Below are 14,681 nucleotides of genomic sequence, written 5' to 3' on the forward strand. Positions count from 1 at the left end.
GCATTCCTCGGTGTGGGCGTGCCTGCGTCTTTGGGTGTGAGGCTTTCGGAGAGGCTGCCTTTGGCTCCTGGTACTTGCAGCCGGTGTAAAAGAACAAGTCTGTGAAAGCGGGAGAGAATTTCAGGGGGGTGGGGGGGGACGGGAGATCGCGGGAGGCTCGATTCTTCTTACGCCAGGGGGGTGCCAAGCGTGCGGTGTGAGAGCGAGGGGGTGCAAATTACTTGCCTTGCCCCGGGTGCTGACAACCCACGCTACGCCACTGGCCTTTTGCTAAAAATCTTTAGTAAGGATGACTTAATGTGTAATCTCTTTCTGAATGAGTATAGAACATGAGTGGAACTCATGGGAATTGGCATTCAATAACAGTTGGAGAATTATAAGTTCACCACTACTGGAATGAAAGGGGAATAGTACATTATTATGGAAACTATGCAAGTGTATATTGTACATGTTCCATGAAGAAAGTTGGCAAATGTCTCAACAGTGGACCCATGGTCTTAAATATAGTTATATTCAGTTGATTACAATAAAATTTGTATTTGAGATTTGTATTTGAGATTAAAACTATTACCGGACAACCTATCAAGTAGAATATAGGGATTTATTTGCTGAAAAATAAAAGTCTGCTTAATTTTTGTATAATGGATCTTTGATCATCACTTTGGAGTATTTGAGTTTTACTTTAATCAGTAACCCAGAAACTGAATATTTTTGGATTAAGTTTATTCTGAAATTGGTTGCTTAGAGCAGAATGCCCACCCAACTTCCCAAAACATTTGAACCATCAGAGTGTGATACTTAACATTCTTCAGTTGTTTAGTTGTTTCTGTTTTAGCAATGAAACATTTTTTTCTTTAGGGTCTTCACCAATCCCTTTCTCAGTAGAGGAAGAGGAGTCAAAGGATAGATGTGATGTTATGCCCAACATTCCTGACACCCTTTTACGAAAACTTCATGTACAAACACCATTTCCAGGAAGGTAAATCCATCTGTGAGTGATATTTTACGGTCTGAACGTATGTAATGAAACACATATTTAACCTCATTAAAGTGAGCTGGGAAGGGGTGGAGATTCTCTCAATTCCAACTTTGCCTATATGACCATAACATAAGGAACGTAAAGTAACACAGTTTTACAGAACTAAGACTATGGTGACAGGGTTTACTTCCCAGTCGACTGTGAGATACCCTGAGCCAATTATCACTCTCAGATTTTCCAGGGTTATTCCAAAATAAAATATTATATGTCACCTTGAGCTTTGTCATTTCATAATCTTGTAATATCAATGACATACAATTTTTACAAGTAATATGGTTTATTTGTTATATTTTAGTATGCTTATCATTCAACTCTAAAGATGCATGATTCACATCCTATAACCTCATGAAATGCTCAACTTACCGCCACAATAATGATTGTGGTTCTGTGTGGAAAAATCTTTACTTTTTAAGGAACCAAGGTATTTTGGAATGTAATAATGAAATTTACAAATCATAAAATATGAATTAAAATGTGCTTGAGTTTGAGTAAGATGTTATAGTACATTTTTTCATTCTCTAATTACAGTATATATACAGTTAACTGATTATTAGCCAATTAAGATAATGGCCTTACAGTAGATGCCAATTAAGTATGCAGAATAAATGGCTTTTAAATGTAACATATGTTATTCCTGTTCTTATTGCAGTTCTCCACCACTTACTGAAAGAGAGGTTGAGGTAAGTGGTTTTCATCTAAACAACACAAAAGCAATCAAGTTGTGTGTGTCACATAATGCTGATGCTGATTGATGTTTTGTTGAGAAGCTTTACTTGCTTTCAGGGAATGCTGTTTTTCAGTTAAAGATAAAAATATATCTGAAGAATGTTCTCAAAACCTCATTTACAATAAATAGAATACAAAATATACCTGTTATAATAATACATGCGAACATAGCAGATTAGGTCAAGAGGTAACAGAAAAATTCTATTTAGCAGCCAGCACTGAGTTATGGAATATAAATTAAACTTATGGATCTGTGATTAGGATTTTCAAGAAACCATGATAGAATCAAAGCTTTGTATACTTTTGCTAAGAAAAGCCAGCACAAAGTTATTTTAACTATCTGTTTCTATATCTAGCATTAACTTAGAAACACTCACCCTATCTGATGGCCACAATGTAAAAGTTCCTAGTTATGAGGAGGTGCAGAGTCCACTTGAACAAAGTACTGAAGTTTGCTCATCTTTCCTTTTACAAGAAGCTTTTAAAACTATAGTCCACAAGAGACTGGCCCCTAAGAATTATCATAGCAAAAAGCTGAAAGCAGGGGGGAGGGGTTAGAATAGAAAAGAAGAGACCTTGGAGGTCTTCTAGTCCAGGGGTAGGCAACCTCGGCTCTTTTATGACTCATGGACTTCAACTCCCAGCATAGCTGGCTCAGGAATTCTGGGAGTTGAAGTCCATGAGTCATAAAAGAGCCGAGGTTGCCTACCCCTGTTCTAGTCCAACTCCCATCTCAGGCAGGAAACCCTATACCATTTCAGACAAATGGTTGTTATTGTTGTTGTTTTTAAAGAATATATCTCTCAGGGCAATTTCTTATTCAGACTTTCTATTCATTTCTGTAAAGAAAGAATTGGCAATTAAAATTGACTTCAGCTTCAGCAAGTAAGTTTTAATATTTGAATGGAAGACCATCAAGAAATCTTAATACAAATTAGACTTGAGAATCAGGGAGAAAAACATCTCAGAATACCAAAATAGCCAATCACTTCATAATGTAATTAAGGGAACTACACAGACTTGTCCATGAAACTATCAAGAGTTTGACTCAGTTTGAACAGGCTTTACCTAATCTGTTTTCCCAATCTGGAATTTCCAGCTGTGTTGAGATTGGAGCTCCAGAATTCTGAAAGTTGTAATTTCAACACTGCTGGAAGATGTTCGGTTATAGGCTGATTGAATTGTTGATTGCACATAGAGAAATTTTACCCAAATGTTAGTTTTTCACACAAATTCTAACTATATTTATTTAGCTACTTAGCTAAAAATGTTGCTGGTTGGGAAAGACCATTCATTTTCATTTCGTTATAGAGGCTCTTGATTTGGCAAAATGTTATAGAAAAAGCAGCCAATAGCATGCCAATTTTCAGTCAGTAAGCACTGTTTTATAAACAGAACTGATTTTGACTTAAAGCCAAAAGCTAACGGTAGTTTAGGAACTTCTGGTTCAAAATTCTAAAAATCACCACTTAGTACTACAGCTGAAACATGGGAATTTTATTAGAACCAAGCAGAAGAAAAATAGTACGATCATAAATCACCTAATATTCTATTAGCTATAATCAGTCAAAGGCTACAAGTAGCCAGCACTGAGCATATAGATATTTTGGAGAGGGGAGCATCCATTCGTTTGGCATATTAATCTTATAGTTGTGGGATGTAGTATAGAACCTGCCACCCAGAGTCACTGGAAAATTTTGTTCTTCCTAATATATTATTATAGGTATAGATTATTATAGATTAAAGGATTATTGAGTCTCATTTGTACCTCAATAACTGTCTGGTTTGGCACAGCAACCAAACAGGACAGATACAGACTTCAATGGATAGTTAGGACTACAGAAAAAACAATTACAACCAGCCTGCCTTCCATTGAGGACCTGTATATTGCACGGGTCAGAAGGAAGGTTGAGAAAAATATCTACAGACCCCTCACATCCTGGACATAAATGGTTTCAACTTCTCCCCTCAGGATGCTGCTATAGAACATTATATGCCAAAACAACCAGACATATAGTTTTTTCCCTGTGCCCTCACTCTGTTGAACAGTTCATTCCTACAGAACTGTCTCATTTCTCATCTTTTCTCATCTTCTCATCTTTCCTACTATCTTCTCTTATTGGTTTCTTATGATGTATCAATTGCTGTTTGTAACTTAGGATTAATGATTGTAACTATTGTTATGACCTACTGCCCATTACTTGCTCTTTATATGTCCACTGTGAACTTATGCATCGGAGACAAATTCTTGTGTGTCCAATCACATTGGCCAATAAAGAAGTCTAGTCTAGTCTAGTCTAGTCTAGTCTAGTCTATATAAAAATTCAATGCTTAAAAGCTATTGAGTATTTTAAAAGGTTTGTTTTATTGTCAGAATAGTGCTGCCTTCTTTACATTTTTATCTGTCCATTATATATATAAAAATGGAAGATAGCTACAGAAATTATATTGATGCTCTCTTGCAAAGGCATTGAGTTTGCAGATTAATAAGATTTCATATATTTCAGCTTGCCACCAGAAGCTTCTTTATAATACCACCCTACATCATATAAAGCAAGTGTACATGTTGTTGTTGTAGGTATCTTAAGCCCATTTCTAGTTAGGCAGGTATAATTTTTTTAGAGTAGAGAACATGATTCCCTAAAAAGCCAATGTGTAAGAGTTTGTTGGTGGAAATTAATCCCTACATTCATCTTCTTTAGGATTGATGAAAGGATTCAATTGATTTTTATTTCCCTGCAACAGAATGTATTTGTACAACTTTCACTGGCATTCAGAAATGATAGCTATACATTGGAATCAAGAATTAATCATGCTGAAAGGGAGAGAAATCTTGCTGAAGAAAATACAGAGAAGGAATTAGACAACTTCAGGGGAGCAGTTACGGTAAGACAAAACATGCTGGGTACCTTTATTGTGGTCTGTTATGCATCTTTAAATTTTCAATAGGTTATTCGTTAGAGTTCTGTCTTGCCATTTTTTATATAGAACCTCAAGGTGGGGTAGATAGAATTTCTTCCTCTATGTTTTCCCACAGTTACAACACTGTAAGTTGTAAGAGAGTGGTCTAACTGAGTGATTGTCATGCAAGGAGCTTCCACGATGGACTCAAACTCCAAAATCCAAACAATTTGGGAATAATCAGGACAGCCCATTTCAAATTCAGAACAATAGGAAACTTGAATATTTAAAATTCTGAAGACCTTTACTTCCATCATGAACTTACTATCTATCTATACTAGAATTTGTGTAAGATCAGAAATGGCCTTCAGTGAAAAAAGGTACATGGGCAGAATGGACAGCTTACTTTCTGTCTCTCTATCTGTTTGTCTGTCTATTCATCCATCTGTCCACCCACCCACCCAACTAGCCATCTGTCTATCAATGCATCTATTCATTCATGCATCCATCCATCTATCCATCCATGCACCCATCCATCTATCCATCCATGCATTCATCCATGCATGCATCCTTTCATCCATCCATCCATCCATCCATCTCAATTGCTTTGGATCATGATTTCTTGAAACTATCATCATTTTGAAGTAGTATTCATTTTTAAGAAAGTTGATTGTACTGGTAGTAATACTAATTGACATAACATATTAAAAGTTGCCATGGTTTCTGACTAAAAGTTCCCACTTGATGGGGTAAAGCCATTTTCAAAATTTTAGATCCAAACTTTGGCTATGTTCATTTTTAGGTATAAAAAAGAGCCTAAGAATTCAAATATTTGGAGTTAACAACAACTACTAATAAGGAAAAGTATTGCTAAACAATTAATTCAGCAAAGTATATATTTCCCTGACTGAAGTCAGGCAGGCTTCATATTTTCTGACTTTTCTTTTGGTAAAATATAAGAACATTTTAAATTCTAATCATGAAGACCTGTCTTTTATCTCTTCAAGTTACACATTTTCTAACATTACACTAAAAATACAGTATATTGTTCAGGTGTTTTATATTTTCTTCATTAATAGTGGATTGGTGGAACAAGTATAAAATACAAGTAGGTTATAGTTAGAAGATCATTATTATTATGCTTTATGCTTTTCTGAGTGAGAGCAGGACAAATGGATGATGAAAGCCTACTCTTGGCCAAGTAGTTATTTAGATATTGACTGTCAACAGGAAGTTTAGAATAAAAGAAATTCCTTTCATATCTATATTGTATTTTCAAGTTTTTAGATTTTTAGAAACAGATGAAAACTTATTTTGTTTATTGCAAGTTATCCTTCTATAGCTTTATTGCACTTTGACTTTTGAGATTCAAATAATAATAATATTTTTAATTTATAATATAGTTAATATGTTATGGAATACTCTGTTTCAGTCTTCAGCTTCCTTGTGGCATCACTCTGAACACAGAGATATGTACCAGAAATTATTGGAAGACATTGCTTTGCTTCATCGTTTGGCTTCAAGACTGTCCAGTCGGGCTGAAATGGTTGGCGCTGTTCGTCAGGTAAAAACTTGAGGATGAACCATATATTCTCAGTCTGAATTGATTATTGATCAATCTATGACTGAACTCTAGCTGAAAAAGAGGCTGAAACCAAGATAACAGGCAAGGTCTTAAAACAATATCCAAAAGTCTGAACCCACTAAGCTAGATTTTTGGTCCATCTACACTGGTAGTCTCTCTCTCTCTCTCTCTCTCTCTCTCTCTCTCTCTCTCTCTCTCTCTCTCTGTCTCTCTCTCTGTGTCTCTGTCTCTGTCTCTCTCTCTCTCTCCCCTCTTTCTCTCCTCTCTCTCTCTCTCTCTCCTCTCTCTCTCTCTCTCTTTTCCATACCATCAGCAACCTCTATGGTTCCAAGCAGATGTTTGTTTGTTTTATTCATCAAACACATTCTGGCCTTATGAGAACATAGATCTAACAATTTCTTCTAATCCAAAATAACTTTATTGCTTATAGCAAGTTCAGACTGAAGGCATTCATTCCATTTACTGATACAATGGAAAGGTAGCTGATGTCAGTTCATACAGAATAAATTGTTGAGATAAGATAAACTAATCAATAGATTGGAAGAAAAATATACATAATAACAAGATTAACAAATTTGTGGCTTGGTTGTCATAAACAGCTGTTGATCCTGAGGATCTTCTCTTCAGAACGGAGGACCTCAGAATACCCAGTACTTTAGGAGTTCTTTGGATCAGATTGCATCCAGGCAACCACCTTGAATAGTATGATAGCTTCTGCCCTTAATGGGTCATAGATTGAAAGACAGATACTGAGAACATTCATTTGAATATTAATAACAGAAAAGGAAAAATGACATTCTATACAATGGCATTCCCATAACAATATGGGCCAAATTGAAGACTTTTCTGAAATTGGCAGGGCGGTGGCTCAGTGGGTTAGGACGCTGAGCTTGTCGATCGGAAGGTCGGCAGTTTGGCGGGTCGAATCCCAAGTGCCGCGTAGCAGAGTGAGCGCCTGTTACTCGTCCCAGCTTCTGCCAACCTAGCAGTTCGAAAGCACGTAAAAATGCAAGTAGAAAAATAGGGACCACTACGGTGGGAAGGTAACAGCGTTCCGTGTGCCTTTGGCGTCTAGTCATGCCGGCCACATGACCACGGAGATGTCCTCGGACAAGCGCTGGCTCTTCGGTTTTGAAACGGAGATGAGCACCGGCCCCTAGAGTCGGAAACGACTAGCATGCATGTGCGGGGGAACCTTTACCTTTACCTTTACTTTTGAGTAAAATCATATAGCTGAAAACTGTTATATACTGCTGCTTCCTTGATATCAAAAATAGAGCTTTATGTGCATTGTTCTTATCTATTCCTTCAAGGAGAAACGTATGTCAAAGGCCACGGAAGTTATGATGCAGTATGTAGAGAATTTGAAAAGAACATATGAAAAGGATCATGCTGAGCTCATGGAGTATAAGAAACTTGCTAATCAAAATTCTAGCAGAAGCTATGGTTCACCAGGTAAAGCATCCTGAGATTTTAAAGACACATTTACATTGCTGTAAAACCTTTATTTGCTCTTCCACACAGTTACAGATAATACAGGGTTTCCCAAAACTCTTACTATAATTTTAAGGAAGCTTAAAATTGCCCTAAAACTTTAAGGACCTCTTGTCTATATAAAATACCCGATAAATTGAATATTTATTTATTAAATAAAATTGTGCATCTTGAGTTAGGCTTAGCAGGAGGCAGCCCAAGGCATAAAAACTAAGTACAAACAGGCTTGGTTAGTACATGCTTTACTAAAGAATTCCAGAGCTCAGAACTAAAATGAGAAGTGAAAAACATCCTGGAAAGTAGGCAGTGGCAAAGCTGTTATCAAATTGTCGCCATGGCTATGAAGTCACCTGGAATCAAACTCCACTTAAATAATACTGTACTTTTTTAAAAAAAAATGATTTTAAAAAATACTGTGAGATTGTAACTTGTTCAGCCAAAATGATGATACATAATGATCATTACAACAATATTTTATCATAGTTTATAAAAATGTTTAATGTTGCTTGATATGAATTTCAATATAAAATAATCTGTGTGTTTTCTAGTATCATTTTTTTTTCCATTTGATTTTGTTTTCATACTTTGCAACAGATGACGGTGTGCCTCGTACATCAAGATCCATGTCTCTTTCTATTGGGAAGGTATTTTTCCAAATTTTAATAAACTGTTCAATACACTATTTAAAAAATGTCAACTATACTTGTGCTCTTCTGTAAGTCTCCTTGTCCAGTGAGATGAATCAGGCAACTACTTAAGAGAAGGCACTCATTACTCATGGTATCCTAGATAGGATATTTCATCCCAAGGGTTTACAACACACCCAAGCCAGCTTGTGATCTTTTTTCCAGCTTAGCTGCAATGCAGAAGGAAAGTTCCATGAAGCCTGATTTTTATCTAAAAATGCAGGAGATCTGCAAAATGTGGCAAAACAGCTTCCCCTTTGAGAGAATTGTTGTCTTATCTTTCCTCCCATTTTTGGAATATTAGCCTGAAGGCGTAATAATTTTATTCTCCCCCTCACTAGCCCACATAAAGTGATTGAAGTAAAACTGCTGATACACTGGCACTTTCCCCTGTGTCTTAGGCAGGGGATGAGCCACGTGCAAAGCACCAGGCTGCTTGGATTTTTGGTTTGGCTTGCTGGGTTGTTTTTTTTCTTTTGTGGAAAATTGTGTTGGCTGGCTACATGAGACTTGTACTATTGCAACAGTGTGAGGAGGGACTATGATTGAAAAACGGAAATAGTGATAGTGAAGTGTTTCGAAGAAAACATAAATTTAATATAATATATAATTTGGCCCTTAGGAGACAGCAGAACTGAGGCAAGAAATAGGGAATCAGCTCCACTAGAGACAGTTAAGTTTGCTTCTAAATAAACATGTATAAAATTATCCTGCACTTTACACTCTGTGAGATTCTTTTATAGAAGTGTTATGGAGTCATAGAAACTATTACCATTGTTTGAAAGTTACAATAAAATTACTTTGTGAATTTTATAGAATTGTATAGCAACTGTGTCCGGAAGTCTCACGGTTCCATCTATTTTGCTCTGATCTGTTAGTTGTATTTCCCTTGAAACTATCATAAATGTCTAAACTAAAATATAACTTGCTTTTTTATTTTAGATGCCTCGAAGGAGAGTCAGTGTTGCTGTTGTTTCAAAGTTTGAGCTCCCAGGCCAGTCACCTAGCCCGTCACCCATACTTTTGGTGTCATCTTCCTTGGTAAAATTTAAACTTGGAAAATTGTATATAAAGAATAAAACTTTTTAAAGAATAAAACTTTGATTACAATTAATTAAAATGCCATATATTCTAAATCTGGCACATTCAAATACATATAAATATAAATTAATGATTACATTTACACTCCAAATAAGCCATTAGTATGCAGTTGGGAGTGAAAAAGTATCTTGAAATATTTATCAGTCTTCCAGATCATAGTGAAATCATTGTCCATTGGATAAATTAATTATTTGGAAAACACAGATTATATTTTTAATGTGATTAGGGTATTCTCATATACTAAATGCACTTTATGCTCTTGATATTTGTAATGGCATTCAATGAATATCTTTATTTATAGCCTGAATCATCAAATGAAAGAAGCAATTTGACATCAACTCCAGTCTTACCTGCAGTTATAGAGAAGTGAGTACATGAATATTTATTTCATTAAGAGTGATACAGTAGGCAAACTGGCATTAAAATGTCTTCTTTTAAAAAAAAACACAAGCAAGGCAATATAATACAGCTCGGTAATATATATAGTAATACATATTGTAATATAGTAAAGAGTAATAAAGCAAGGGGTCAACTGTATTACTGTTCTTAAATATACATTTTGAAGAACAAATATAATTATCTTTTTGGTGGAGGATTTGTTTTTGCACTAGGATTCTAGGAAAAGAATATGGTTGGGCTTATATACCTGTTTCTTTGTCTGAATATTGAGAAATGACCAACTTTGCAAAAAAAAGGTATATAAGACTGCATCCTTAAAAATGGTTAAAGTAATGTCATATGCATCAAAACCTTGTGTTTTAAAGAGAAATTGAGTTCATTGGGAAATAACCATTCAATAAATTTATATAAGATTATAGCTTCAAGCTGTGATGAGACCCATGGTCTCATGGTATTCTGTACCTAGCTCAAGTCAGCATTGATTGTATCTGTTTCTTACTTGCTATGTCCTGCACATAGAATTAAAATGGCTTATTTAATTCAATCACATCATATTTTGCTCAGAGCAGAAATCCAACTTTAAAAATCTCCAGAGATGGCTATCCAGCTTCTGATTGATTGTTAGAGTTTAATAGATCACATCTACAGGTAGTCATCATTTAGATTCCCTATTAACTAGCAACAGTAGTAGAAATACAGACTAGCTAATTAAATCCTAGCTAGATTCAGATGCCACATCTGGTCTTTCCCATCAATTCCTTTAACCATATTTTTACAAAGCAGTCTACATTGGCTGCTCATTTTCTAGTGATAACTAGGCTTTGTATTACACAAACTGACTATCTTCTGTGCAAAAACACACATAGGGGCAAATCTGACATAAAAAATAATATCCTTGAGGCTAAGGATGTTTTCATCTTAGTATATGATATTTTTTTTGTGTGTGTGTGTGTGTGTGTGTGTGTGTGCGTGTGTGTGTAGCTGCTAAGCTAGATTGACTATGACCACTTAAAGGTGGGACCTTTAAATAAAAAAAATACATCACTGATAGTGTCAGCAATATAGCATTAAGTCTCATTTGCAATCATTCCAAGATATTATGAATGATACCGTAGTTTACTATATTCCTGAATAAAGATGCTTAAATATTTTTATTTCCTTCATTTCCAAAACATAGCCACGCCAAGAGTGTCATGTTTTGTCAAAAGAATACTGTTAGGAATACAGGATGTTCTGTGTTTTGGAACAGTGCATGAACGCATTTCCTAGAAAGCCTGTATTATATTGGCAGCTATTTTCCCTGGACAAAGAATTTGTCATCTTCAGGAAATACAGCACATTTGAAAAAAGTATTCTGCTGACGTTTTGGAATAATGACTAGTGATTTGTAAACTGGTACAATATACAATATAAGTACAATGCTTAAAAGGATCCTATTAATGTGCTTTGTGTCTATTATAATTCTTTAGCTCCATGACAAGTTCCCCCCCCAAATAAATAAATGAACTACAAGCACTGATGGTGTGTGTGTGTGTGTGTGTGTGTGTGTGTGTGTGTGTGTTTGTGTGTGTGTGTGTAAGTGTTTATACATTTGCCCTTGGGTCACTTGTTTTTATTTTTCCCCCTACTTTTAAATATAAGCCACCCATATTTGGGGAACCTATAAATTGTATCAATAAATAAGAAAAAAACAATTGGCCTTGGCAAAGCCTATGAGTTACTTATGAGTAGTAATTTTTTTCAGCAAACAAAGCAATATTATAGTCAATAATGTTCTATGGGGATGATTCTTTAGCTGCTTACCAAAGACTCCTAAGAAATTCCTTCATGTTAATGGAGTGGCCCATTAATGAACTGTAAGTGCTTGTATACTGGGCCTTGTGTGAAGAGACTCTAGCATTCACAAATTATGGTGGAACTAACTAAAAATGTGCAAATTAAGGCAAAACATCACGTTCTTGGTGGGAGCTTCCAAGGACATAAATAGGTCCAAAAATAAGGATGGCAAGAAGTGATTTAAATCTGAACAAACTACAAGCAACCATCTTATCAAAGAAAGATGATTAGAAAGGGCAAATTGGAGGATTTTAAGGAAACAATAAGGGGGCATGAAGGCTCAGTAGTTAAAGACTCTGAGACCCAAACTGGGCAACAGGGTGAGCTCCCAGTCTTGCCCCAGCTCCTGCCCACCTAGCAGTTTGAAAGCATGCAAATGCAAGTAGATAAATAGGTACCACTATGGTGGGAAATTAACAGTGTTCCATGTGCCTCAGCGTATAGTCATACACTGAGTCATACCCTCATGACCACGGAATGTCTTTACACAATGCTGGCTCCCTTAGCTAAGAAATGGAGATAAGCACCACCCTCTAGAGTTGGAGGGAAAACCTTTACCTTTATCTTTAAGAAAACAATAAGAACTCAGGTTTGGGTCAATTGGGTATGAAATACTGTAGCTCAAATGTATTTGTATAGATACTAGGATTATTTGTCAGACTTCTGTGTGATTTGAAGTTTAATAGACTGATTTACAACTTGTATTCTGTTAAAAAATCTCTATTCTAAGAGTCCTGACAATTCACCACTCTTCCCTGCAGTAGAACAGGAATGGGTGACCAAGCTTTATTTGGCATATCAAGAGTAGTTTATTCCAAAAATGGATGAAGGGCCAGGGGGGGGGGAATGAATGGGGCTCAGTGGCCATCTTCTGCAATCTGCAGTCCTCATATCATACTATATGCATTCCTGCAATGGTGTGACTCACCTGTCTTCAGGCAATGAAAGAGACAGAGGATAGCAGCAAGACATTTTAAAATTCTCTGTTTGCTTTATGGTGGCAGAATGTCCTAAAGAAACCCAGTCCTTCTTTCCCTTTTCTTCAAGCAACAATCAGCTTGGTATACAGTAATTTGGGCTGTGTTTCGTGTGAGGCATGTCAACAGTGTTAGTTATTATTTGACTTGCCTCAAATGAAACACACCCCAAACTACTGTATACTGTACCAAGGGGGTTCAGCTATTTTTGTATGTTGATACAAAATACCACAGGCCAGGTGAAATGAGTAATATAAAATGTGTACCTTCTCAGCTGGTTGGCATCTGATGGAGGAGGAGGAGGAACTGAGAGAGGATTAAAGAGGGAATTTGTTACCTAAATCAGGGCTTTTCAACCAGTGGTACGGGTACCACCTGTGGTACATTGGCACTTGGCAGGTGGTACGTAACCATCCTAGAAAAGTGGTAGCAGGGGAGGGGAATGAGCTGAACCAGTGGCAGCACTGCACAAGCCTGAGTGAGAGATGGCTGGAGCTGCAGGGCTGTCAGGGCTCAGCAGAAGTGCCAGGATCAGCGCCAGGCTCCAGCCCAGAAGAAGCATCGATCAGCTGGAATGTTGCAGCATCTCCAGAGTCTTGTGATTTACATTCAGATGCTTGGCAATTGCTAAGCACATTGATTTGTGCTTCTTAGATTGTAAGCCGCCCTGAGTCTTTGGAGAAGAGTGGGATATAAATGGGATTTAAAAAAAAACAAAACTGTTTCATATTTATGACAGTCACAGTATCCCAGGTTCATGTGAAGTGACCAAAACCTGCTGCAACCACCCAGCAGAGGGGGGAAATAAAAACCAAACAACCCCCCACCCCACCCCCACTGCCAATCAAGTTTTTGACACCTTGCTAGGCGACTGGTGCTACTCGGATGTTGCCATATCCTAAAAGTCGTACAATGGTTGAAAAGCCCTTTTAAAACTCCTAAATGTAAACAGCAGATTTTCCCAGGAAAAGTAGTATGACTTTTGTAGTGTTTTCCAGGAATTTTTGCTTTCTCGTAGATGCTTCCAGGACATAGGGGGCCCATGAAGCTGTGCTATGAGATATTTGGTACAATCGTAAATAAATCAGACAAGATGAGAAACAGATAGATTGTATTCCTGTGGGCTTTTTAAAAAAGTATTTTAAAATAAGAACTGCATGAGTTACTTGTCCTGGGAGAAAAGCATAAATTATACATCATTTTAGGACAATTTGGACAATTTGCAGAAACAGGTTAAACTGAATTCTCCCCACCCATCCAGTTGCAGTCGTAATCTATATGGGGGCATCTTCTCTAATTTTGCTCGAAGAGTACAAAGCATGTAACATTTGCCGAACCATGTTGTCTCTAATCAAAACTGTAAAATACATCATTTTCTCCAATTTTGATTGGTTTAGGTGGTGTGTTTGTAATGTTCTGGGAATAACTTAAGAATCTGGCCTTTCCTAACCTTTATCTCAGCTGAATGGCAGCGAGTAACTATAAGTAAGAAGGAAGGAAGGAAGGAAGGAAGGAAGGAAGGAAGGAAGGAAGGAAGGAAGGAAGGAAAGAAGGAAGGAAGGAAGGAAGGAAGGAAGGAAGGAAGGAAGGAAGGAAGGAAGGAAGGAAGGAAGATATCTCACTCTCTTAATATGCAACCTAAATAATGATGCATCAATTTCCTTTCAAATCTCTTAGTGAAAAACCAAACAGTGACCCAGATTGTGAACATCCTCCTTCAGCCTCAACAGAAAGTGGCTTGGAAGAGATCAGCCCAGAGGCCAAAGCCAAAATAGAAGAGGAAGCTTATAACAAAGGGTGAGAACTTGTGTGCTTTTTGAAGTAGGACTGTGCATTGTGGACCCTTTTTGTTAACTGCCTGCTGCAAATGTAAATGGATTTCATTACATTGTATAAAATAAGGTTTTGCAGAAACATCTCCATTGTCTTCTTTCTCC

General features: G+C 36.8%; 1 protein-coding gene across 1 annotated transcript in view; it reads left to right on the plus strand.

Annotated features, from left to right (window-relative positions):
* The window catches only part of IRAG1 (inositol 1,4,5-triphosphate receptor associated 1), a gene marked incomplete at its 5' end in the record, with an annotated part of 41,833 nt that overhangs the window by 18,117 nt on the left and 9,035 nt on the right, over nt 1-14,681 (plus strand). The window contains 9 exons of the mRNA XM_081314996.1: nt 859-979; nt 1,689-1,719; nt 4,511-4,651; nt 6,099-6,230; nt 7,565-7,706; nt 8,340-8,389; nt 9,374-9,472; nt 9,834-9,898; nt 14,422-14,541. Of these exons, the coding sequence (XP_081171122.1) occupies nt 859-979; nt 1,689-1,719; nt 4,511-4,651; nt 6,099-6,230; nt 7,565-7,706; nt 8,340-8,389; nt 9,374-9,472; nt 9,834-9,898; nt 14,422-14,541 (901 nt within the window). The remainder of the gene's footprint in view (nt 1-858; nt 980-1,688; nt 1,720-4,510; nt 4,652-6,098; nt 6,231-7,564; nt 7,707-8,339; nt 8,390-9,373; nt 9,473-9,833; nt 9,899-14,421; nt 14,542-14,681) is intronic.

Source organism: Vipera berus (assembly GCF_964194415.1).
Source record: "Vipera berus genome assembly, chromosome: 1".
In the NCBI taxonomy this organism is placed as follows: Eukaryota; Metazoa; Chordata; class Lepidosauria; order Squamata; family Viperidae; genus Vipera; species Vipera berus.